Raw genomic sequence first — 22,761 nt, forward strand, 5'->3', positions numbered from 1 at the left:
TTCTGGGTAAAGGATATATGGATGGGCCATTTTCCTAGATGTTGACAAATTTATCACAGGGATTGTATACCTTAGACGCCTACAACTTATGTGTTAGAGCCTAATAGGCTTTTTACAGCTGACTGGAAGCTGATCAGTTGGTCACTGCATGCATTTTATGGGGAAAATGAGTTTTCTCCATGGAGAAAAGAACACGAGCTCTAGAGAAGTACTTCCTCTTTACTGAGGCTGGGTTGGGAAACATCTGTCGGCCCACAGCGGGGCTCTGAGGAAGCCCCGGAAATAGGGCCCGTAGGCATGACCAGAGGTTTCTAATTCTGGAGGACCTTGTGTGGGGGGGCGGGGTGGAGAGACTTCTGCTTTTTCTTTATCGCAGCCGCAGTATGGATCCAGTTGGGGACATCATGTTTCAGAAGAGGCTACGTCCACCCTCGGCTCCCGGCGGGTCTTGGAGGCTCTGGGGGGGGAGACGGGGTAGTCACTGGGAGAAGGTGAGAGCAGGTCGTGCCTGGTGAGGATTTAGAACAAAAGGGAGCCCTTGTTTCCTGCTGCCTTGTCACCTGCAAGTGATGAGCCGTCCTGGTCTTCCCCGTAACCGAGAGTAGGACAGGCAGCCTCCTTTTTCTCTGACCCCCTTAGAAAGTCTAGGTGATCACCGTTTGTTTCTGTAAGTTTTGAGGAAGCGGGGGGCTCATGGCGTTATTGAATTATCGGATGACCGGAGTTACGCTGGCTGTGCAGAGACACCTCCCAGCCTCCGCGCCGTGGGCTGTGACCCCGCGCCCAGGCCCCTCCTTAGGACAGGGCCTGCGCGGCGAGCACGCGCGGCAGCGCCCCCTCCTGCAGCGGGGCTTTGCGGGCCCGAGTCCACGGACCCGGCTCAGACTGGCTTCCCCGTGGGCGCTCCAAGACCTTGGGAAGTTACTCCTCACCTGAGCCTCTGTTTCCTAGTCTGTAAAACTGGCAGAATGGCAGTCACCACACGTCAGAGGAGGCGATTAGAGAAGGGTCATGATGAGCTGATGAGAGAGCTGTGTTACAGCCGATGGGGAGAAGCGTGGGGGTCCTCAAAGGCGGCTACTTGTCTTGGAGACGTTGACCTCCAGGAGGAGGGGCCGAGGGAGGCCTGGCATTTAGGAGGAGGTTAATAAGTGTGACATAAAATAGGAAATCATAAAGCAGGCAAATGTGATAACCTCAAGACGTGAAGCTTCAGTGTGATAGAGTAATAGCTAACATTTAGTTAACCCTTAAAAAAAACCTCCTTGTGATGCACTTGTTTTGCCAGTTTTACCAGTAAGGAAACTGAGGCACACAGTAGTTACGTCACTTGCCCAAAGGTGCACAGGCAGTGAGTGGGGAGGCTGGGCTGTGAACTGAGGCGAGTCTGCAGGCTGCTGCCTTGCGGGACGTTAAAAGACCTGCTGCTGAGTGGAGGGGACGCCTGCCTCGGCCGTGCCGCGGGTGCCTGCTGAGCACGGCTGTGCGCCGGGCAGCGCGCGAGGGCGGGGCAGCGCGCGAGGGCGGGGCAGCGCGCGCAGACCTCTGTCCCCAGGAGCTTATGTGATTGTGGGAAACAGGACCCACATGGCTGTAAAGAACCGCATGTTCGTGAGACACGGGCAACCTGGTGGGTAAATGGGCAAAGGGAGCCACAGGGGCCAGGGAGTCTGTTAAAACATTTATATATGTATATATATGTATACACACACATATATAATGTATGCAACCTCCCTGGTGGTCAGGGAAATGCAACCTAAAATAATCCGATGGGTGAGAATGAAGTCTGTCCTTTCAGGTTCTGGCCAGGGTGGCGGGGGGTGGGAACTGGTTCTCTAAGTGTGGTTGGGGGAACCTTTCACTATACACATTGTACACGTACCCCGTGCTGTTCTCATAATACTGGGTCGTTACTTGCTCTTTCCCTCAATGCTCTCAAGTGTACAGTGGAGTCTTCCAGAAGCCACATGGTGTGCTGTCATCACAGATCGAACCTGGAGGCAGAGATGGGAGCCCAGTTGTCTTCTTTTAAGCTGGACATGAAACAGATTTGCAAAAATGTAAAGCAATGCTACTCTCCTTGTTAAAAAAATTTTTTTAACCCTGCAATTATTTGAGCAATTATTTAGGTGTTATAGGCAGAACACAATTCCTAATTGACATATTAGCTGTCCAGTCTGTCTGTTTATTTATTCTTATTCAGCTGGTTTGTTTTCATGGATCCTTTGTTTTTTTTCTTTTTTCTTTTTTTGGCCGCACTGCACCGCATGTGGGATCTTAGTTCCCCAACCAGTAATCGAACCCATGCCCCATGCAGTAGGAGGCAGAGTGTTTACTGCTGGACCGCTGGGGAAGTCCCTTGTTAAGGTTCTTTTTTTTAAATACAGTTGTTTTCCATAAAAAAACACAGGTTAGCATATGATAGGTTTATTATGTTTTAAATGAATTAATAAACATTTTAAAATGTTTAAATTTCTAATCAGGTAAACATCAGTAGCTGTAATTCATGGAAACAAAACTTCTTTGGAGCCTTTAATGTCTATTAGTGTCAAGGAGTCCTGAGACCAAAACGTTTGAAAACTGCTACGCGGCAGCAGTGTTTTTCCAACTGTAGATTGCAATTCATTAACGACTTAGGAACCTTAGTGGGTTATGATCTTTTTTCAAAAAAGTGAAGTAGAATAAAGTCTAAAGGAGGAATCAGTACAATGCACATGAGGTTACATTCTATTTTGTGAAACCGACTTCCGTCTTTTATACATGTGTGTGTATATGTAGAGTTGTAATGCTGTGTGGGTTTCTTGGTGTGGACTGGGGTCAGAAAAGATAGAGAGCCCTGGAGGAATCCTTGCACGTGTGGGCGGGAAGTCATGTACAGGCACATTCATTGCTGCGTCGTGGGAAATAATTTGGAAACGATGTCAGTCTCCACACAGAGGGACTGCCTTGATAAAATGTGGGAGAGTGAGGTGACTGAATCCTGCAAAGCACGTAAAGAAATGCACCAGATGAGAAGCAAACTGACAGTATAACACTTAGGAAAACAAATACCTGTAGGATGACGCCTTACATTCTTAGAAATGTGTGTTAAGGATGAAGGCGGCGTAGGATAGATTGGAAAGGATGCACACCAGGTTCGTGAGGCTGCTTTCCCCTGGAGGGAATGTGACGACAGGCGGGCAGAGGGGACTGCAAGAAAGTCTATAATTTTATTTTAGAAAGGACTTCCCTCAGTCAGATTGGCGGGAACACAAGTGTTTGTATATTTTCTGTTCTTTCCTGTAGCAGGTAGGCGGAGCCTGGAAAAGAGAAGAACCATGTGGATTAGAACCTTGGACATGGATTTTGCAAAAACTGGATCAATAGCCAGTTGTAATCCAAAAAAACATGAAATCATAATTATTTTGTCCATAAATATTTGTGATCTGACTGGTGTGCTAGAACCTTGTTAACCTTCTCCGGGGCAGCTGCAGGCCAGGCCCCGGTCCCTGTTCTCGCAGTGTTTCCCATCTGGGAGGTGCCTGGAGTTTGATCTGGGCATCCATGGTGTGCAGATGCCGAGCACTTAGCACACCGTGTTGTGTGTCTGCCTCACAACAGCCAGGCAAAGTGGGTGCTGGGTTATGTGCATTTTACAGATGGAGAAACTGAGGCTTAGAGAGATTGAGTGTTTGCCCACTAGGACAGCCAAAGGCTTAGGAAGACAGGCAGGACCGATGTGTGCATGTCTTTTAAGCTCACCTGGGATGTAAAGAGAATATACAAACTGTCTGTAATGATTCAGGGACAGGTCAGCTAAGATAAAATCCAGAAATAGTCCTGAAAAATCATTATAGCCAATAGTTTCACATTTGTCCATTAAACCTTTCTTTTTTAAACTAGCCGGTTTAATAAGAACCCAGCTGGACTGGGTCCAGCTGTGAATATCTCTTGGAGACGGTGTTTCTGGCATGAAAAAGGTAGAGAAACGGAGGGAAGATGTGGTGGTTGGTGCTTTTCTCGTTCTGGGACTTGTGCGACATCTCGGGGTGTTCACAGCCCCTCAGCTGTTGGGGTGTCCAAGGAGGAGGTGGCAGAGGCTCTGCTGTAACTGTGGTCCCCACTTCTTCCTTCCCAGGAGTACTTCTTGCAAGCAGAGCTGACGAGCGACGTCTTGAAGGCGGGTGGGGTCCGCTGCTGCGTGGCGCAGTGCAGCAACGCCATCCCCGTGGATGCCGTGCTCACCATGCGGAAGCTGCCCATCACCTACGTACGTGTCTGGCCGCCGCCTCTGCTCTCCGCGGGGTTTAGTTCAGGCGTCAGTGTGCCCGTCTGGGCTGTGGGTGAGGGCGGTGAGAGCCAAGCTTGTCTGATCCTCCCCGAGGAAGGCCCAGAGGTGTCCGGCCGGCCTCAGTGTCACAGATGAGACACAGTGGGGCCAGGCTGGGTGGCAGTCTGGGAGGTGGGCTTGTGCGGACACTCAGGTGAGGACTGTTCGCCTGGGGGCCCAGTTCTCCTGGCCCTTCATTCCTTTGCCTTGATACGTTCTGGGGGACACGATAGAGCAGAGCTCACCCGGGCCATTGTGCTGGGGGTGGTGTGGCCTCAGGGCCGCGCGGCGGGCCTGAAAACATCCAAGTCATCACGGCAGCGCCAATGGTGGTTGCTTCACGCTTCTTGGTGGAAAACGCTTGTCCTTCTGTTGTCCCCACTCCCCCCTTCTCGTCCCGCCCTGCAGAGCAACAGGAAGGAAAACAAGGGCGGCTACCTGTGCCACTCGTGCGTGGAGCAGCGCATCGGGCCTCTGGCCTTCCTGACCGCCTCCCCTGCACAGGTGCGCGCCATGGACCGCACCGTGGAGAACATCGTGCTGCCCCGGCACGAGGCCCTGCTCTTCCTCGTCTTCTGAGGCGCTCCTCGGCCAGGATGCTGGGCAGACGCCTGCCCCTGTGGACGGCGGTGTAGGGGCTCCCTTCCCGCGACTGGACTCGCTCACGGAGCATTTTCAGAGGAAGACGGAGCCGGCCGGAGCTGGACCTGCCATGTCTCCACCTCTGGAGGTAGCCAGACCCCACCACCCCTCCTCCACGCCAGCAGGCCAGGGACGTGGGGGATGGTCTTTTGATAAAAAAAGAAGACATTTTGTGTATTTAAACTTTTATTACAAGGTTTCGATTAAACAGGCATTGTAGCACTGGCATTCCACTGTGTGACGGCCCCTGCCTTCACCCCTGCTGTTTCTGGACTTTTTCCAACTTTCTCCTTCGCTCCGCTTACTCCTCTCAAAGCTCTGTAACTGTTCCCATCACACACCAAGCAGAGTAGGAGGCTTCATGTCCAGGGCAACAGTGGACACATCAGAAATGAGATGTTTCACACCATGGGGATCACACATGTAGGTCATCACAGGGGTCACAGCCCGCACGGGGAGGCGACATGACACACAGCAAGACCAGCGCAGAGTGACACTAGCTAGGCGCCTCTGTTCCCACAGGTAGAGCAGAAGGTCAGAAACACCTTAGAGGGAGGCGGAGCGGGCCAGCCACATCGGGGCAGGTCGGGCCGGGCAGCTGGGGCCTGGTTCACTGCCTGGGGATGCTGGGTGGAGGTCGTAATCAAGCCGTTCTAATAGAGACCAGTGGAGAAACCCACGTCGCTTAGCTGTACATGGATCTAGTATTTTTACGTTTTTGCCATGCAGCACTTCAGGGATGCAGATGGCAGGTGAGGGCATTGCCCAGAGAGTTCACCGGCTCTAGAGTCTGAGCCCAGTCAGCGGAGTGGAGAGCAGACCCCTAACCTCTCCCACGTCAGGCCTCTAGTGGAGCTTAGCGAGCCGGCCGGTGAGTAAAGCAGGGGTGCTGTTGGATCGGGCTGGGTGCTTGGAAAGGGCAAGGGCCGCGTTAACGTCTGCACGTGGCCGAGAGGTCGCAGCGCGGGCCCCAAGGGCGCAGGTGGGACGGGGCGCTTTCCTCCACTCCTCTGGCCTGGCCTGGCCTGGCCTCATGCAGTGCTTTTGGTTAACTTGGAACAAAATAGCATGTGAAAGGAAACTGGATTTGGAGGTCACGGTGCTTAGAGTCGTTCAAAAGAGGGACGTGGAGGGGTGGGTGGCAGGCGGGGCCTGTGAACGTGTTTTCTGGAAATCTGCTTTTAGCAGCCAGAGAGGAGGCAGCTTATTGGGAGAAGTTGTGAATTCTCTAGGCCTGTTGTGGGGCAGGGCCCTGGTCGTGGACGTCTGGAATTAACTGTGGTCCTAACTTGGAGGTGGTAGTAAGAAGTGTGATGCGGTGTGGGGTGTTGGAGGCGGGCCGCACAGGTGTGGGGTGGGGGGCGTCCGGAGAGGGGGCCGCACTGCTGCCCTGGGGCGGGAGGGGTGTCTCTATCAGAGGAGAGGTCAGAGAACCTTCGAAGCGGGAGGTGCTGGAGCTGTGTTTAATAACGGGGTGAGTCGTTAGCTATTAAAGAAGAGAAGAATATTCTAGAAAGAAGGACCAGCACGAAGGTGTTTGTGGTCACGGCACCACCAGGGCAAAACGTCAGCACTAGTATTTTGGTACTTATTTAAAAAATAATAGGATCCAGGGATTGATACTGGTACTTTATTTTTTAAGCGTTAAGAATTTTAAAAATCAGTAAAATCAAATGGTGTGTTTCAAATAGAAAAACAGTTTTTAAATACACAGTAAAAATAGAAATGTTATTTATTTTAGTTTCTTAAGGAAATCAGCAATCAGTTTATTAAGATAGAAATTCCTATATAAAACTTAGTTTTGTTAAATATGCTTATAAAGTTAATTATATTGTATTTATTTTTATTAAAAAATTTTTTATTGACGTGTAGTTCATTTACAGTATTATATTATTTTCAGGTGTACAACATAGTGAGTTAATATTTTTATAGATTATACTCCATTTAAAGTTATTAAAAACGGTTATATTTCCCTGTGCTGCAGTGTGTCCTTGTTGCTTATCTATTTTATACATAGTAGTTTGCATCGCTTAATCCCATACCCCTAAGTGTTCAGTATCCATTATCATTTTAATATAAGTGATTAGATGGAAAGAATGAAAGCATTATTCAAAAATATAAACACTACATGAAAATGAAAACCTTTTAGATCTTTTATAAGGTATAGTCTTTACAATATGGGGCTTCCATGATTTCATTCAGTTATGAATGTATTTTTGTGCACAATTTTCTGTAGAAGTTTTTGTTTTTATACCACGTAAACTGGGAGAAAAAATAATTATAAGCTAATTCCAAATATTTTTCTTTGGTTCATTAATTTTTAAGTAATCCCTCTTATTTGATAACTTGGAGCTCTTTTCAGTTGTTTAAGAATGTGCAGTCTACTGAGAGCAAGTCCTAGTTTTTTGTTTCAAAGTTCAGATTTCTGATTTGTCTCCATCTTCTTTGATTTTATCATGTGTATAGAGGGTCTGATGCAGAGTTACTCATATAAAAACAACTTCTGTTACATTATATTCCATTTGTTTAGAAGGTATTTGAAATAAAATAAAAATTATTCTTGGTATAGAAGTGTTAAAATATAGTGCATGGTAGACGGCATTAGTTTGTCCTTTCACATAATGATTCTCAAAACATATTCCAGTTTTTAGATTTTTAAAAAACTAGGTGATGGTATTTGACCAACCTAAAATATTGGTGTAGAGAAATTTTAAAATATCACAGAATATCAGCAACTAACGTTGCAGTCACTAAAGGTGTGTCTCTGCAAGAAAGATGTGGGGAAATGAGATGTGTGGGGCTGGAGAGTGTATACAGTAGGAGCAGACTAGGGAGGGGCTGGGTAGCAAGGGCCCTGGACATGAAGGAGTGTGGGTAGTATCCTCAAACATTATGAGTCTGCGAGAAATTTTAAGATATCAGATTTTCTTCTCAGGAAGAACATTCCAGCAGTAGACTGGAGGATGTTTTAAGAAGGTCGCATCAATTAAGAGGCTCAGAGTTGTGATCTCTGCAAGAAATGACCGCTGCCAGGCTGGACCAAGACGGGTGAAGTGGGTCCAGCGAGGAGGGGATGGACCACGAGGTGGGGCCCAGGTGGGCGGCGTCAGCGTCCCCTGGGAACTTGACAGACACGTGCGTTCTCTTCCTCACCTGCATCCACTGCATCAGAATCTGTGAGGCTGAGGCCCAGCAGCTGGCATTTAACCAGCCCTGCGAGGGATTCTGACACGCACAGAATTCTGACAACTCCTGTTCTCGGGATTAAAAGGTAGAATCAATAGGACTTAGTGCTTCAGTGGGGGTGGCGAGTCGGTGATAGGAATCCTGACGGGACCCCCAGCTTTCTGGCCTGTTTTCAGGTGGGTGAGGGTACCCTTCTTTGGGACAGAAAACATAGGATGTAGTAGGCTTGTGTAAAAACGATGGATTTGGTTTTGACGTTTTGGGTTTGGGTGCTGATGGGAAACCCGAGTAGATTTGCCCGGGAGGCTGTTGGGGAGACAGGTGTGTCCGTCTGTACACAGAGCGGTTTGGGCTGGAAGCAGAGGGTTTAGAGTTGTCGTATGTGAGGGGTGGGCGAGGCAGACCAGTGCACAGTCTCTGCCGCTGAGGGCGGGGCTGCCGCAGTGCAAGGCTTGGGAACCTCAGACACCGGCTCCCACAGCTCTGGGGCCCGGGAGGGTGAGATCAGGGCGCTCGCGGGTGTTTGTCTGCTGCGGACCCTCTTCCTGGATCACAGATGAGGTCTGCTCGCCATGTCCTCACCTGGAGGAAGGGCTGAGGGGGCTCTCTGGGGTCCCTTTATAAGGACACTGACCCCATCACGGGGGCTCCACCCTTGTGACCTCACAGAGGCCCCACCTCCGAAGACCATCACCTTGGGGGGTTCGGAGTCCGCGTCCCAGTTTTTTGCACACGTGCACACACACACACCCTCTAGGTGGGAGATCGACAGCTCCTTCTCTAGAGAATATAACCGGCTTCAGCTGCAGACTTTCCTCAGGGACTGGCCAACCAGAGGACCCACCGTCTTCAGACCCCACCCAAGTGCTCAGCGTTTCACACAAGTTTTCAGTGCTCAGCTCTTAAACAGGAGCAGCAAACCAGCGAGATGTGGGTCACCAGCCATTGGAAAAGCGCCTCCAAGATGAAGGTGGGATATCCAAACAAACAAAAGAATCAACTTAAAGAAATGGTCTGTGCAGGGAAAAGAAAACCTCTAAATTTCTTAGCAAGTCCATTGTGGTGGAGTTTCAGGAGTACCAGAGGCAAAGATCCTACAGGCTCCCAGAAAGAAGAATGGCATCCGCCTTCAAAGGTCCAGGAACGAAAACGTCTTCAGATCATGCAGGCCCCGTCCCGCGGAGCTGCACCTCCAAAACCCAGGGGAAGTGACTCCCAACCTGGAATCCCAAACCCAACCAAAGGACCAGTAGAACAGAGGCACTTTCACACGTAAAAATGTCATCCACCAGGCCCCTTCTTCAGGAAGCTACAGGAGGATTGAATTCCAGCAAAGTGAAGGACCAGTCAGGAATGAGGACCTTCCCCAGGAAACAGGGAGCCCAGCCCAGGAGGGCGGGGACACCGGGGCAGGATATTTACATAAAGGGCAGTGTGCGCGCTGGACTTGGGGATGAACACAGAAAGCAGAGCAAGTGGGGTGGGAAACGAGGTGCCTAAGTCTTTAATACGTAAAGGGACGGGTTGTACAGGGGAGAAAAAGTAACCATGGTTGGCCACGCAGCTCAGCTGCACAGTCTGTTTTCGTAGTGTTACTAGTGTCTGCATGTGCCCATCGGAAGCCAGCAGGCGTGTGATGGTGGAGAAGGGGAGGCTCCATCTTCTGCTTCCACAGTAGGAAGTCGGTCATGATGCCTGAAACCGGAAGAAACAGAAGTCCCTGGGCGTTTATGACTTACAGATCCAGAGATATGCACCCAAACAACCAGCCGCAGGGTTCTGCAACGCTTTCCTTTCGGGAGGGGAGGCGGGTTGCGTTCTGGGGGGCGCCGTGTGCAGCCTGACTCCAGCTCTGTGCTGGGTGCTGAACCTCGGGAACACGAGTGGGAGGTGGAGGAACGGACACCGTCCACGTGGACGAGTGTCAGGAAGCCAGGCTGGGAGAGGTGAGGCATCAGGGAGGGCACTAGGGAATTGAGTGGAAGAAAACGGCAGAGGTGAGCATGGAGACCCAGGTGGTTGGGCTTCCCTGGTGGCGCAGTGGTTGAGAATCTGCCTGCCAACGCAGGGGACATGGGTTCGATCCCTGCTCCAGGAAGATCCCACATGCCGCGGAGCAACTAAGCCCTGTGCGCCACAACTGTTGAGCCTGCGCTTTAGAGCCCGTGAGCCACAACTGTTGAGCCCGGGTGCCAACTGAAGCCCACACGCCTAGAGCCTGTGCTCCGTAACAAGAGAAGCCACAGCAATGAGGAGGCTGCGTGCCGCAATGAAGAGTAGCCCCCACTCCCCGCAACTAAAGAAAGCCCGTCCGCAGCAAAAAAAGACCCAACACAGCCAATAAAATTAAATTCAAAAAAAAAAAAAAAAAAGACCCAAGTGGTTGATGGGAGGGTTGGGACCTGAGATAGAAGGGAAAGCAGGTCAGTGCACAGGTGAGTGACTAGGGAGGAAGTCCAGGTGGCTCCCACACGGTTATCTCACTTTTAGTGAAGTCCCAGGTGAGGTCTTGCAGAGGGAGTGTGGACAGTCTGGTGCAGGCGTCAACAGGGAGGAGCAACGGCCCCGTGGAGATCAGCACCGAGCAAGGGAGAGGCAAGGGGTTAGATTTACTAAACATAGTTTACTAAACACTAACGTGGACAGACGTACAAGGTCCCGTGTGGGATCCCGGCCCACCCGGGGAGCCTGGTCCCCAGCTGTGTGTGTCGCAGGCCCGACCATTTCCTGCAGTGGTGGTGGGCCTGCCCCGGGGCCGACCACCTGGACTACCGTGGGCACCTCTCCAGTCAGACTCCTGTGGTTACTGCTTTCCCTCAAGGACGTTTCCATCCATCCTTCCTAGTCACCGGGAGCCTCTGGGCTTTTAGGAATGTGGTGTAGACACCCCCCCTCCCCAACCGGGCTCCCCCTCGCCCTCCCACCTCAGTCAGTGGCACCACCGCAAGTTCTTGTGACTCTCCCTCTGAACTGTCTTGAGTGCACCCATGTCTCTCCAGCCTCTGACCCTTGGATCAGGCCGCCTTGTTCCCCTCCCCCTGGCCTGCGCCAGCATCCTCAGCTGCTCCGGCCCCACCCCTTCCCTTCTCCTGGGAAGGGACCTGCAGTCTTAAAGCGAAGACTAAATTATGTCCCAGCCCTGCTTACACAGACACAGAGAACAAATGTATGGAAACCAAGGGGGAAAGGGCTGAGGTGGGAGGAACTGGGAGACGGGTTGACACACGTACATTATTGATACTGTGTATAAAATAGACACCTGCTGGGAACGTACTGCATAGTTCAGGGAACTCAACCTAATGCGCTGTGGTGACTAAATGGGACGGAGGTCCAAAAGGGGACATCTGTATGTGTGTGGCTGATTCATTTTGTGCAGTGGAGGCTCACACAACACTGAAGCAACCATACTCCAATAAGAATTAAAAAAAAAAAACAGAAAACCCTTCAGGGGTTTCTCGCTGCAATCAGAGTATCAATGTAACTGGGCTGCAAATGGACAGGACCTCTTCCTGAAGCCTGTGAACTGCTCTGCCTTCATCCAAGGTCATCCCTTAAAGGACCTACCCAAGGCCCCAAGAAGTAGCCAACATGACTCAACATTCTGGATTGTTTTTTTCCTTTCTTAAATGTCCAGTTCAGTTGTCCTGGATTTTTTTTATGTAATCATTCTTCTAGTATTACATTTTCCTGATCTGGACCCCGTGGTAGAAGCAGTAACATTCTTGTGAGTGGTTCAGGGCTGCATGAGGAAGGGCCACTGGCTTCCTGGCCTGAAGTGGAGGGACCTCACTGTCCTCTGTCCTGTCCCCTCTGCTCACGTCTCAAGGTCAGTTACACCATCCCCGCTTTCTGTTACCAAACTCAGTGTCAGGACACTTAGGGCTGTGAGTCCCCTGGACAAAAGCTCTAAAAGGTGTTGAACAGGAAAAGCAATGGTTTCGCAGAGGAGGCCGGGCCGTTTCTGGCCTCCCTTTTGTCTCTAGTGTCAGCTTTGCCGCCAAGCTGGCTTTCTCGCAGCTGGCTGTCTGCATCTCATCAGGCAGTGTGTTCAGAGGCAGCAGCGAGAAGAAAGCCTGTCCTCTGTGTCCCTTGGGAGCAAGGAACCCTTCCCCAACCGACCCCACGTCTCAGTTGTCAGAACCGGGTCCCCTGCCCATTCCTCACCCAGCCGCTAGCAGGAGGGTAGCTTAAAATAATCAGGATTTGCTTTCCTGGAGTCTGAAATGAGGTCCGCTTCCTTTGATGCACACGACGATGTGAAAGAGAATTAATACCTGAGGAGTGGGAACTCGCTGGAGGAGGAAGGAGGGGCAGGCAGCCTCCAGGTCCTGGCTGTCCAGTACGTACATCCATCTCGCGCAGGAAACGAGGTCAGCGTGTATTAGCCTGGTACACACACTCTGGACTCTGTGCACGTTATTTAGTTCTCCCGACAAACCTGGAGGAGCAGGTGATGAACCAGGCTCTAGAGTGGCGGTCAGTAGCACATACAGGAGCACTCGGGTTAAAACAAGTGCCATCTCCAAACCCGTGGTGTGTCCCCCACTACCATGTCGGTGGTTGGAGCTACAACTCTTCAGAAAACCCATATTTGTCAGAAACAGAAAACATTGAAGGCTTTCAGATGTTCTCAGCCATGGCATTCTTCAAACCATATTTTACTGCCAGTTAAAGCGTAGCTGCTGTAATTAGGACTCGAGGCGGCAGCTAGAATTCTTTCTAAACTCTCCTCCTGGGAAGCCCCCAAGCTGAGCCTCTAAGGCTTCTGGAAACAGACCAGAGACACCAGAACCTCCTGCAGCCCAGATGGCCCTGGGCCACTTGGAATTAGAGCAACTCAGGCACCCTCTGGATCACATTCATCTCAAAGGGGGTTCTGAAGATTCCACGCTTGTTTTGTAATTAGTGCTTTTGGCCCTCTGCCCAGAGAGGTGAAGAAACAGCCCTGGGTAGATAAGCATCCAAGTTCACGGTGATGGCGTCCATCAGAAGGGGGCCCTTGGGTAGCGCCTGGGACTTGAGCAAGAGCCTGAGGTTCTGCTGATTGCATCCAGTTGCTTGCAAGACCTTCACCCTTTAAGGCCGCTTTTGTTTCTGTTTGTGTATAATGGTCGCCGAGCAGTCCTCCCAGAACCAGCTCGCGTCACAGGCGACCCCCAGGGCTGTAAGAGAAGCTCGGAGCTGCACAGGGCCTTTCGCCTCCTCTGTCACGTCAGCCCCGCAAGTGGTCTTGCTGCCTCTTCTGAACTGGCCACTTGCTTCCCTGCCCGTGTCTCTGCCTGTATCATTCCCCCTGTTTTGAACCCTCCCTGCCTGTTTCTATTTATTTAAATCACACCCATCCTCAACTCAGGTCCCATTACATCTAAAATGCTCCTCAAGCATCCAGGCCTTTTAGTGATTTCTTCCTCTCCTGAGCTTGTATAACATTACCGTGCTCACGCCCCATGTGGCATTTACATCTGCTCACGTGCGGTTTGAAGTTTTTGCTCTGCTTTGTTTTGCTGTGCCTCCTTTCTTTCTTTCTTTTTTTGATCAGGCTCTAAGCACCATAAGGATAAGAACCAGGTCTTCACTTAACAGCATCCCTAGTGTCTAGAGAGAGAGAGATGCAGTTTCGAAAGCGTGTCTTTTCAGAAAGCAATATCTCACTGATCTCCCCTTTGTGCAAAGGACAATACAGGTGTTGTTATCCCCACTTTAAGGACAGAATGTCAGTCCTTACAGCTTAGGTGATTCTCCCGAGGTGAAGGGCCAGCGAAGGGTAGAGCGGGGCACTCAGGAGGCCTGAGTCTTATGCTGCTTCCACTGTGTGAGGTCAGTTCAGCAGACACCGCATTTATAGGACACGTAATAAAGGTTACAGAGGCTCAGAGGTGGATGATTTCACACATTTAAGTAGTTAATGAAGGTTCCCTGGAGCAGGTAAGTATCAGGCTGGCTCTTGAAAGGTAGATTCTATGTAGAGAGGATGGCGAGGACTGGCAGACAGGTTGACGGGGAACATGGTGCCTGACCCTTGGGGACACAGTAGGCCGGTTCCTGGGAAGCGGTGGGAGGAGAGGTGGGGAGACAGGCTGGAGCTCGGCCCTCATGGGGGCCGCCATTCAGGTGAAGAGGCTGCTGTGTGGTCCTGAGGGTCCGTAATAGGTGAAGCCCTCCCTGTGCCGTCTGGGGCTGGGCAGGGCCACAGGTGTCCTCTTGCAAAGGCGACTCCTCAGCTGAGGGAGGAGTGAGGCTGCCTTGAAGCAGGCGAGGGGCAGTGTCAGCAGGTGAGACGGGGGCTGATGCGGAGGATGAGGGAGGGTCCGCGGGGTGGAGTTGGGAGGCCTGTGAGCCTCTGAATTTCCTCAAGCCTTTTTTTTTTTAAGTTGTGATATAGTTAATTTACAATGTTGTGTTAGTTTCAAGTGCACAACGAAGTCAATCTATTATACTATACATATATCCACTCTTTTTTAGATTTTTTTCCCATATCGGTCATTACAGAGTACTGAGTAGAGTTCCCTGTGCTATGCAGTAGGGCCTTATTATCTATTTTATATATAGTAATGTGTATATGTCAGTCCCAATCTCCCCATGTATCCCTCCCCCCAGCCCCCACCCCTACATCTTAATTCCAATCCTGGGGTCTCTTCCTCATCCGGTCAGTGCTCTGTCTTCCAGCCCTGAGGTCTCTCAAACCTGCCGCAGCTGTAAATTAAGCTAATGTGATTCAGCACCTTGAAGAGTTGGACTCTTAAGCTGTGTTTCCACTCTCGGCCTTGCATCTCCAAGGCATGCGATTCAGTGGTTACAGAATCTCTAGGTTTCAGCCTGTGGCTTGAAACTCGAATAGAGACTTTAGGGATTTGAACTCGTGTTCTCTTATCTAAATTCTTCAGTGCCATGAATAGTAGCCACCCGTCTATGGCCTTGGATTTCTCCGCCCACACTATTTTAGGCTGGCGGTGGTGCAGCCCCTGGGAGCTGGGCCTTCAGCGTGCCTGCCGTTCCGGGTGGCTCCCGGGGAACTAGTTCACTACGTGCCATGGGCTGCTGGAGTCCCATCTCAGGCTGCTAGCCGTGCGCACGCTGTTTTCTCTCCTCTCTAAGGCAAATAACCATTCAAAGCTATCCCTTCTTGCCCTACTTCTCTGTAATTTGCAAAACCCACTCCTAGTACCAAATTCCATACTGGTGGGACCTTCTCAGTGACAAGTAATGAAAACTGAATCTGTAACAAGGAGAGAGGAGATGTATCGGAAGAGTGTTGGGGGCTCGTAGAATCACAGGAAGCTGTGGGGTTAGATCTGGAAAGCGGGTAGGAACCGAGGCAGCCTGGAGAGCTAGGAGGCGGGTGCCATGACAATGTTGGATGCTCTGACGCCTTGCCGGGCGCTCCTCCATCAGTTCTGTTGTGTTCCTTCATCCCGCGTAGAGCGCTCCTCACCAGGCGGGGGCGTCTGGTGGGCCTCTCGCGGCTCCGGGGCCTACACCTGGTGGGAGTTGGGGGAGGGGAGATCGGCCTCTCTGCGTTGTGGGCGGGGGCCCTCCACACGATGGCGAGTCCTCCACACGATGGCGAGTCCTCCACACGATGGCGAGTCCTCCACACGATGGCGAGTCCTCCACACGTTGGCGGGTCCCCAGATTGGCGATGAGGGATCGTTACATCCCAGATAGCTCAAGACAACAGGAGTAGAAGGGGTGGATTTATAGACAGGCCCTCAGGGGTGAACAGTGTGAAGCACAGGTCCCTCTTAAACGTGGTACCATATGTTTATAAATTCTGTGAAAGGGGTCACACAGTGAATTCCTGATTCGTTCCCGCATGTGAGGTGTCAGGGATGCTGTGATCCGAATCAGCTGGTCTTGCCTTCAAGGCTTATGGGAAAACCGAGAAGTAAACTCAAGATTCTCAGCTACATTCTCAAAATTCTGAGGCTGGAATTGAAGAAAGTGGATTGGGCAACTAGAAACACAGAGAAACCCTTAAATGTGCCTTTTTGGTCCCTGTTCTCTTACTTCCTAACGTCTAGAGGAGGGTTTAAAAAGAGGAAAGTCAGTCTTATTTATTGAGCAAGGAAAATCAAATCGAGATAAAAAGATGAAGGGCAATGGGTTTTCCACATGACAGATGTGGTGGAGGACAGGGAATGACAGGAGAGAAAAATGTGAGTTATGTAGGCTTGTGGCCAGCTGACGACATCATCTGGGCTAAAGACCTGACAGCTGTAGAACTCGCCAGATCCTTTTGGGTCCTGTGTACTTTTCCCACTAAAAAATAAAAAGGTCGCCTCTTTTCAGTGCCTGGAAGATACTGACCCCCGATCGTTCTCTTCATGCATCCGTCCAACATTTCTTGGCGTTCCCGGGATAGAAGATAAACGCCGTCTTCTCTGGTGGCCCTGGGAAGTACTGTGGTATCATCTCCAAAGATGATTTCCTTTCATTCCTTCCCTCCTTTCCTGTCATCCCCCCTCCCCTTGAGGCTGGGGGACCTGGCGACTCGCTTTGCACAATAAAATGCAACAGACGTGCCCATAAAATGTGTCAGCTCCTACCCTTGAGGGGCCTGGTGGTTTCTTCCTCCAGCCGCCTGTAAGTGGTCTGGCTGTCCCGAGGCTGCCGTGCTGTGAGGAAGCCCAGGCTGGCCAGGGGGAGAGTTCATGCAGAGGAGCACTGGGGCCCCAGACTGTGAGAGAGGCCTCCTTAGACATTCCAGCTCAGCCCAGGCACAGCTGATGACACAGGACAAGCTGCCTGCTGAGCCCAGTCGGCCCCAGAGGCAGTAAAGGTGGTGCTTCGGAGCTGCTGCAGGGTGGTCTGTTACGCGGTGATGGGGTGATGGGTAACTGGAGGAGGTAGCATCACGCCAGGTGTGTCTGCAGGACCCTGCAGGTTGGCTGGAGTGGGGCTTCCAGGTAGGATGGGGGAGTGGTGGTTCAGGAGAACTCTTGCAGGAAGCCTACGGGTGGGGGCAGGTGGGAGGGAGTAGGAAGGGGGTCCTGATATAACAGAAGAGGTGCCCATGAGACCCCCGTGTACCGTTCATTCCCTTCCAGCGTAGGTGGTTATGGTCTCCATGACTCCTCCTTGCTTCCAGATCACCTTGTGTCCTCCCAGGCGAAGCCCTCTGGGCATCAGTCACTGACTGTGTGTAAAAATGGGGGACAGATGTAGAACTCGAGGCAGTGCTTGGAGCTGGTGGGCGCAGAGAGACAGGTAGCTGTGTGCCTCCGCCCCAGATCACCTCCTTTGTAGCTCTGCCTGGGAACCGGCTACCCTGTCTTGGAAAGTTTTGCCTTACTGTGATGAGGGATCTTTTAATGTATTGGTCTAGCATCTGTTAATGACCTTCAGGGCATTGCATCAGTCTCTGAGAACTCAAAGATGAAAGCACAGCTCTTACTTTTCAAGACGCTCATTGTTGCTTGATGGGTGAGTTCTAGGGCCATGGTATGTTTTGATATGTTTTACCCCTTTAGACTGAAAAAAGAAAAAAAAAAAAGGAAAGAAAAAAGAAAAAAAAGGCCCTGATTGATCTGTCCCCACTCAACCCCTCTTGGTCCTTTTATTTATTTAAAAAAATTTTTTTTTCATCTTGGTGTTTTCTCCATAATTTTGAAACATAGTATTTATTTATTTACTTGGCCGCGCTACGTGACTTGCAGAACTTCCCCAACCAGGGATCAACCCTGAGGCCCCCTGGAGTGGAAGCACAGAGTCATAACCACTGGACCGCCAGAGAAGTCCCCTTCTTGGTCCTTTTAGACCTCAACTCCACCCAGCCCTGCTTGCTTCTATGTCTAGATCTAATTTTTGAAGTATAATTTACCCAGCTTGAACGTGGTTGGTGCCTGTAGATCACAGACTTCTGTGTAGATTCCACAGCTTCAAAACAGCACCCCCCTCCCTGCCCCCCAGAGGTCATCATATCACTCACTCTTCCAAAGACGATGGTGAATTTGAACCATAAATCCATGAACTAGACCTGGGGCTCAGCCCTCTTCCATCCCGTAGAAACCTTTCAGATTCCTGGCTCCAGTGAACATCTGCCCATTTTTTTCCCGTCAAATTAGTTTCAAAAATAACAAGGGTTAGGGGCTTCCCTGGTGGCGCAGTGGTTAAGAACTGGCCTGCCAATGCAGGGGACACGGGTTCAAGCCCTGGTCTGGGAAGATCCCACATGCCAAGGAGCAAATAAGCCCGTGCGCCACAACTACTGAGCCTGTGCTCTAGAGCCTGAGAGCCACAACTACTGAGCCCACGCACCACAACTACTGAAGCCCGTGCGACTGGAGCCAGTACTCTGCAACAAGAGAAGCCACCACATTAAAAGGCCTGCATACCTCAAGAGCAGCCCCCGCTTGCCGCAGCTAGAGAAAGCCCGTGTGCAGCAACGAAGACCCAAAGAAGCCAAAAAATAAAATTATTAAAAAAAAAATAACAAGGGTCATATACTTAAAAGTTCTTGTAAAGAACAAACTGGATCCAGTTAATGGTAAACTCTAGACACTCGGGCAGGAAGCTGAAGAGAGAAGCAGAGAGTTCAGGTAGGTAGGCAGGTTCAGGATAATCAAGTACGTAAGGCCGATAGTGAACAGAATGGCACATCACGGGCTAGCAGTGAGCTTTCCTATTTGGTGAAAGAGATCTCCACAGACAGTGAAAATGGTGTGGCCCTGACACCCCCAGCGCCAGCTGTTTAAAGTTCCTCCCTTCCTTCCTTCACTTTCCATGAAGCCATCTAAATTCATGACATGAAGAAGTTCCTAAGCAACGCGCTCCGGGAGCCGTGGCAGCTTGTGAATTGGTTGCCATGCCTACGCCCCACCTCCCGGATGCTTGTGCCGTGGGATGGGGCGGCTGACACCTGGCTTATAGACCTACCCCAGGTAGGGGGACGTACCTGTCTCCATCCCAACCCTGTTCAGACTCTGGCGTTAACCAAGCCACGTGGTCTTGGGCAAGTCACTTCTCTAGCCCTCAGTTTCCCCATCTATAAAACAAGGAGGTGGGACCAGGCCCATGATTTTATAAACAAAGGTCATAAACACCAAAGAACGAAAGAAAAGAACAATGCAGGGAAAGAGATGGTGTGTGACCAGGCATGCCTGGACCTCAGTCTGCCACCCGTTGCTTCTCATGTGGAAACGCTATGAAAAATTCTCCAATGCTGTGATTTCTCCAATACTGTGATCCAACTCAACTTCAGGCAAGGCTTTTTTTTTCTCCCTTCAGAAAGAAAAGCTGAGCTCAGCCACCTGGGACTCTACATTCCCAATCTCCGTTTTTACTTTGTGGTACATTTCTCATCAGTGATTCTTTCAGTGCTTTTTTTTTTTTTTGTACTGAAAATAGACATTTTATTTTGTTTATACAAGGCACAACTTCAAAATAGAAATCTTATAACATGTAGATATAAAAGACAAGGATATAAATATAAATGCACATCTACAGAAAATGTCACCGAGTTCAGTGTTCTTCCTGAACCCTTAAATCCAGAGGATGCACTGGGCACGGCCTCCCTGTTGCCTTTCAGTGCGTGCGGAGCAGCTCGCTGAGAGGGAGGTTTGAGGAGTTGAAATGTTGGTGTCACCCTTGTAAACACATCCCAAGCCAGGAGGAGCCTCGTAATTCCCTTGGAGCCTTAAGTGTATTTCTTTGTAAACTGCAGGTCCGGATGAGGAATGGGAGGGGGAGTCGAGCAGATAAGCTGTCCTGAGTCAATGTCGTGATGAAATAAAAGCCCTGATAGGAAGACCCGGGAAAGCGTCAACTGCTGGGGCTTTGGGGACTGGGCCTACGCCCAGGGCGGGCACGGCAGGGCAGGCAGGGGGCATCTGTCCTAAGCCCGGAGAACCCACTCATACAGGTGGGGCCTGGGCTGGGCAGTTGGTAAAGTGATGCCGGGATGTTTTCTCACCCTGGTGGGCTTTTCCCCGAGGCCAGCGCCCCGAGGCTTCTCTAGGTCCTCTTTGGCTGGAGTAGAGCTGGGACTTCACCGAGGCCTTCGCTGGCCTTGGCGTCCCCTGGAGCCTCCTAGGTCACGTGGTCAGATTTCTGTGCCCTCCTGTCTGGCGTCGGTTCCCCTGGTCATTGGTACAACCTCCATGCTTTCCATTTCAACCGTGGGTATCTGGTGAGCTTGCCTGTAAAACAGATAATTCGTAGGTTTTGAAAAGAGGAGAGATCGTGTCAACAGTCAGTTCCTTTGGGACACTCTGGCAGAGAACACCTAGATCGCCCCCACTCTCAGCTGGCGTTTACATCTTACTTTGGAATTTAACCCCCTCGTCCAAGACTGACCGGTGCTGTTGGAGTGCCCCGCCCCCCGCCCCCTGCCAGCCCTCTGCTAAAGAGCGGTGGTTCAGACGCCAGGCCCCATGGAAGCAGCGCGTCCCCAGGAGCCCAGCTAAGCCAGGCATGACAGTCTCAGTAAAAACGGCATCATGATGATAAAGCTTTGAAAACAGCTCCTGGCATTTACTTAGGAAGTGTTAGGTAAGTACGTGAATATTAATCAGCCCCCAAGAAGCCAGGGGCAGGGGCCGCAGAGCGTCTTGCGTCCACGGTGCCCCTCTGTAGCTGGACGCGTGTTTCAGGCCCTGAGCATGTGGGTCCGGGACGATACAGTGTACCCCCGAGGATAAGCCACTCTGAGGACATTTTAGTGCAAGCATGTGGAGCTCCTCGGAGTGAGGGCTGAACTGTATATCAGGACTGTAGGCCAGTTTACCAAAAACAATCTTCCAAAAGCCAGCTTGTGGAATGGCAAATCTACCTAATAACCCATGTGCAAATTACCAGTTTACAGCAAGAATCAACTCACCGAATGCCCGAGGAGTCACACTTGTCGGATTTACCAGTTCTTCTTAAAGATATATTTAGGACTTTTCCATAATACAGCCAGTGAATACTGATGTTTTCCTTCTATGAGCATATTTATTGGCATATATATCAAATTTACGAATCCTTTTTAAAAATATGTTTTCAATGTAGTCTTAACAAAGACGGTGCATATATTCTTTTCTAATATAGTCAATGAATATGTTCATTATTGGGATGTCCCCAGAGGTCCAGTGGCTAAGACTCTGCCTTCCAATGCAGGAGGCATGGGTTCGATCCCTGGTTGGGGAGCTAAGGTCCCACATGCCGCGGGGTGCGGCCAAAAACTAAAATAAATAAATTAAATAATTGAAGGAAACCTTTAAATATATATATATATATTCATTATAATTTCCTACGAATGTAATTCCAAATACAACATTTGATGTGGAAATTATTCAGTTGTCATGATATTCTCAAAATCCTTTTAAAAGTCATTTTCTATTTTTGCTAATATTTTAGCATTTGGGTTTTTTTTTTTTTTGATGAATTTTTAAGTAAAATGTCAACCTTATTTTGTTGATTTCTAAACTGCGGTTTGTGGCATTTCTTTTTGGTTGGGATGGTATTAACAGCTTTTGAAGATCTGTGTAAATTTTTTGGTGGCTGTTTTTCATTTTGGCTTTACAGGAGCGTTTCATGGAATGTTCCTTTTGCCAAAGTTAGGCTCGAAGGGTGGTATAAGCTTTATATTGATGTAATATGTAGAAGAAAATATTTTATAACTAGTGACTAAAAGTTTAGTTTCAACACCCCCGGTATGTGTGTAACAGCCCTATCACTATGGAATGCTAAAATACCAGCTACTAACTGATACAAGTACAAAGTCAAGACTACTATACCATTGAGGCTTTCGTGAAGGAATGGGAAAAACGTGCAAAGATTAGAAACATGATAAAAACTGACATTTCAGCAAGTGGCAGAAACCATCTTGCCACTGCTGCCGAAATACAGCATTTCAAGTATTAGAAATTCCAAGGCCAGCATGAATGAGCCTATTTACAGGGACGCGTACCCGTACTTAACGGACACATTCAAGAAGAGAACATTTGTGAACACATCTTGGGAACTGTAGGTCCGTCAGAGTGGTTATCTGGCATCTTCTTTCCTTCTGAACTGGCCCCGGGTCACCTACGGGCTTTTGGCTGCCCGGTTCTGACGCGTGGCCTGCGGGCTGCTTTGGACAGTGAAGGGCACAGGCCCGACTCAGGGACCACTCAGCCCCTGCACTCCTTCTGGCCAACACACACGGGGTGCGTGGGAGCACCGTGTCTGCAGCCAAGAAAGGGGGTCTTCCTTGGAGAGGGCAGGCCTGGGGTCATCCGAGGCAGCCCTGTTCTCGGGGGGTGGGTTGGTGGGGTGGAGGAAGCATCTTGTGCGGCGTGAGCCTTCTGTCTACTCACCTTGACCTTAGGTAATGTATGAAATGTACCAGAAGATACACCATGAACACTCCACCGAGCACGGCGACCGGCGTGGAGATGGCTGCTGGAAAGAGAGCAGAACTGAGCTGGCTTCGCGCTCAAAGGCCCGGCAGCACGTCTGTTTCTGAGCCTGAAAATTCTTTGCATTCCTGCAGCGAGATCCAGATGCCTTCCCAGCCAGCTCACCGTTTCTAACAGTTCCCAAGGTCCACGCCGTTCAGCCTACTGTACACCTGGCACAAAGGACTCTCCTTTCCCGCCAGCACTGCCAGTTCAAACTGTCCCCACCCACGTTATCCACATTCTCGTCCTTCCCGATCAGGGTGG

At 50.3% G+C, this 22,761-nt stretch overlaps 2 protein-coding genes across 19 annotated transcripts in view; one reads left to right on the plus strand and one right to left on the minus strand.

Annotated features, from left to right (window-relative positions):
- Positions 1-22,761, plus strand: part of FBH1 (F-box DNA helicase 1) — a 58,661-nt gene that overhangs the window by 33,874 nt on the left and 2,026 nt on the right. For 7 of the 13 annotated variants that reach the window (XM_057733930.1, XM_057733929.1, XM_057733931.1 and 4 more), the window contains 2 exons: positions 4,118-4,249; positions 4,718-5,641. In XM_057733930.1, the coding sequence (XP_057589913.1) occupies positions 4,118-4,249; positions 4,718-4,888 (303 nt within the window). In that variant the 3' untranslated portion in view covers positions 4,889-5,641. Of the gene's footprint in view, positions 1-3,882; positions 3,960-4,117; positions 4,250-4,717; positions 5,643-5,680; positions 6,707-22,761 lie in introns of those variants that run through there. The other 6 variants (XR_009053425.1, XR_009053424.1, XR_009053427.1 and 3 more) reach the window with 6 other exon arrangements.
- Positions 9,997-22,761, minus strand: part of IL15RA (interleukin 15 receptor subunit alpha) — a 52,772-nt gene continuing 40,007 nt past the window's right edge. For 2 of the 6 annotated variants that reach the window (XM_057733941.1, XM_057733937.1), the window contains 2 exons: positions 22,414-22,495; positions 19,480-20,274 (listed from right to left, as the gene is read on the minus strand). In XM_057733941.1, coding sequence (XP_057589924.1) covers positions 20,178-20,274; positions 22,414-22,495 — 179 coding nt within the window. In that variant the 3' untranslated portion in view covers positions 19,480-20,177. Of the gene's footprint in view, positions 10,104-10,621; positions 10,669-17,167; positions 17,274-19,479; positions 20,275-22,413; positions 22,499-22,761 lie in introns of those variants that run through there. The other 4 variants (XM_057733940.1, XM_057733935.1, XR_009053428.1 and 1 more) reach the window with 3 other exon arrangements.

Source organism: Hippopotamus amphibius, chromosome 4 (genome assembly GCF_030028045.1).
Source record: "Hippopotamus amphibius kiboko isolate mHipAmp2 chromosome 4, mHipAmp2.hap2, whole genome shotgun sequence".
NCBI lineage: Eukaryota > Metazoa > Chordata > Mammalia > Artiodactyla > Hippopotamidae > Hippopotamus > Hippopotamus amphibius.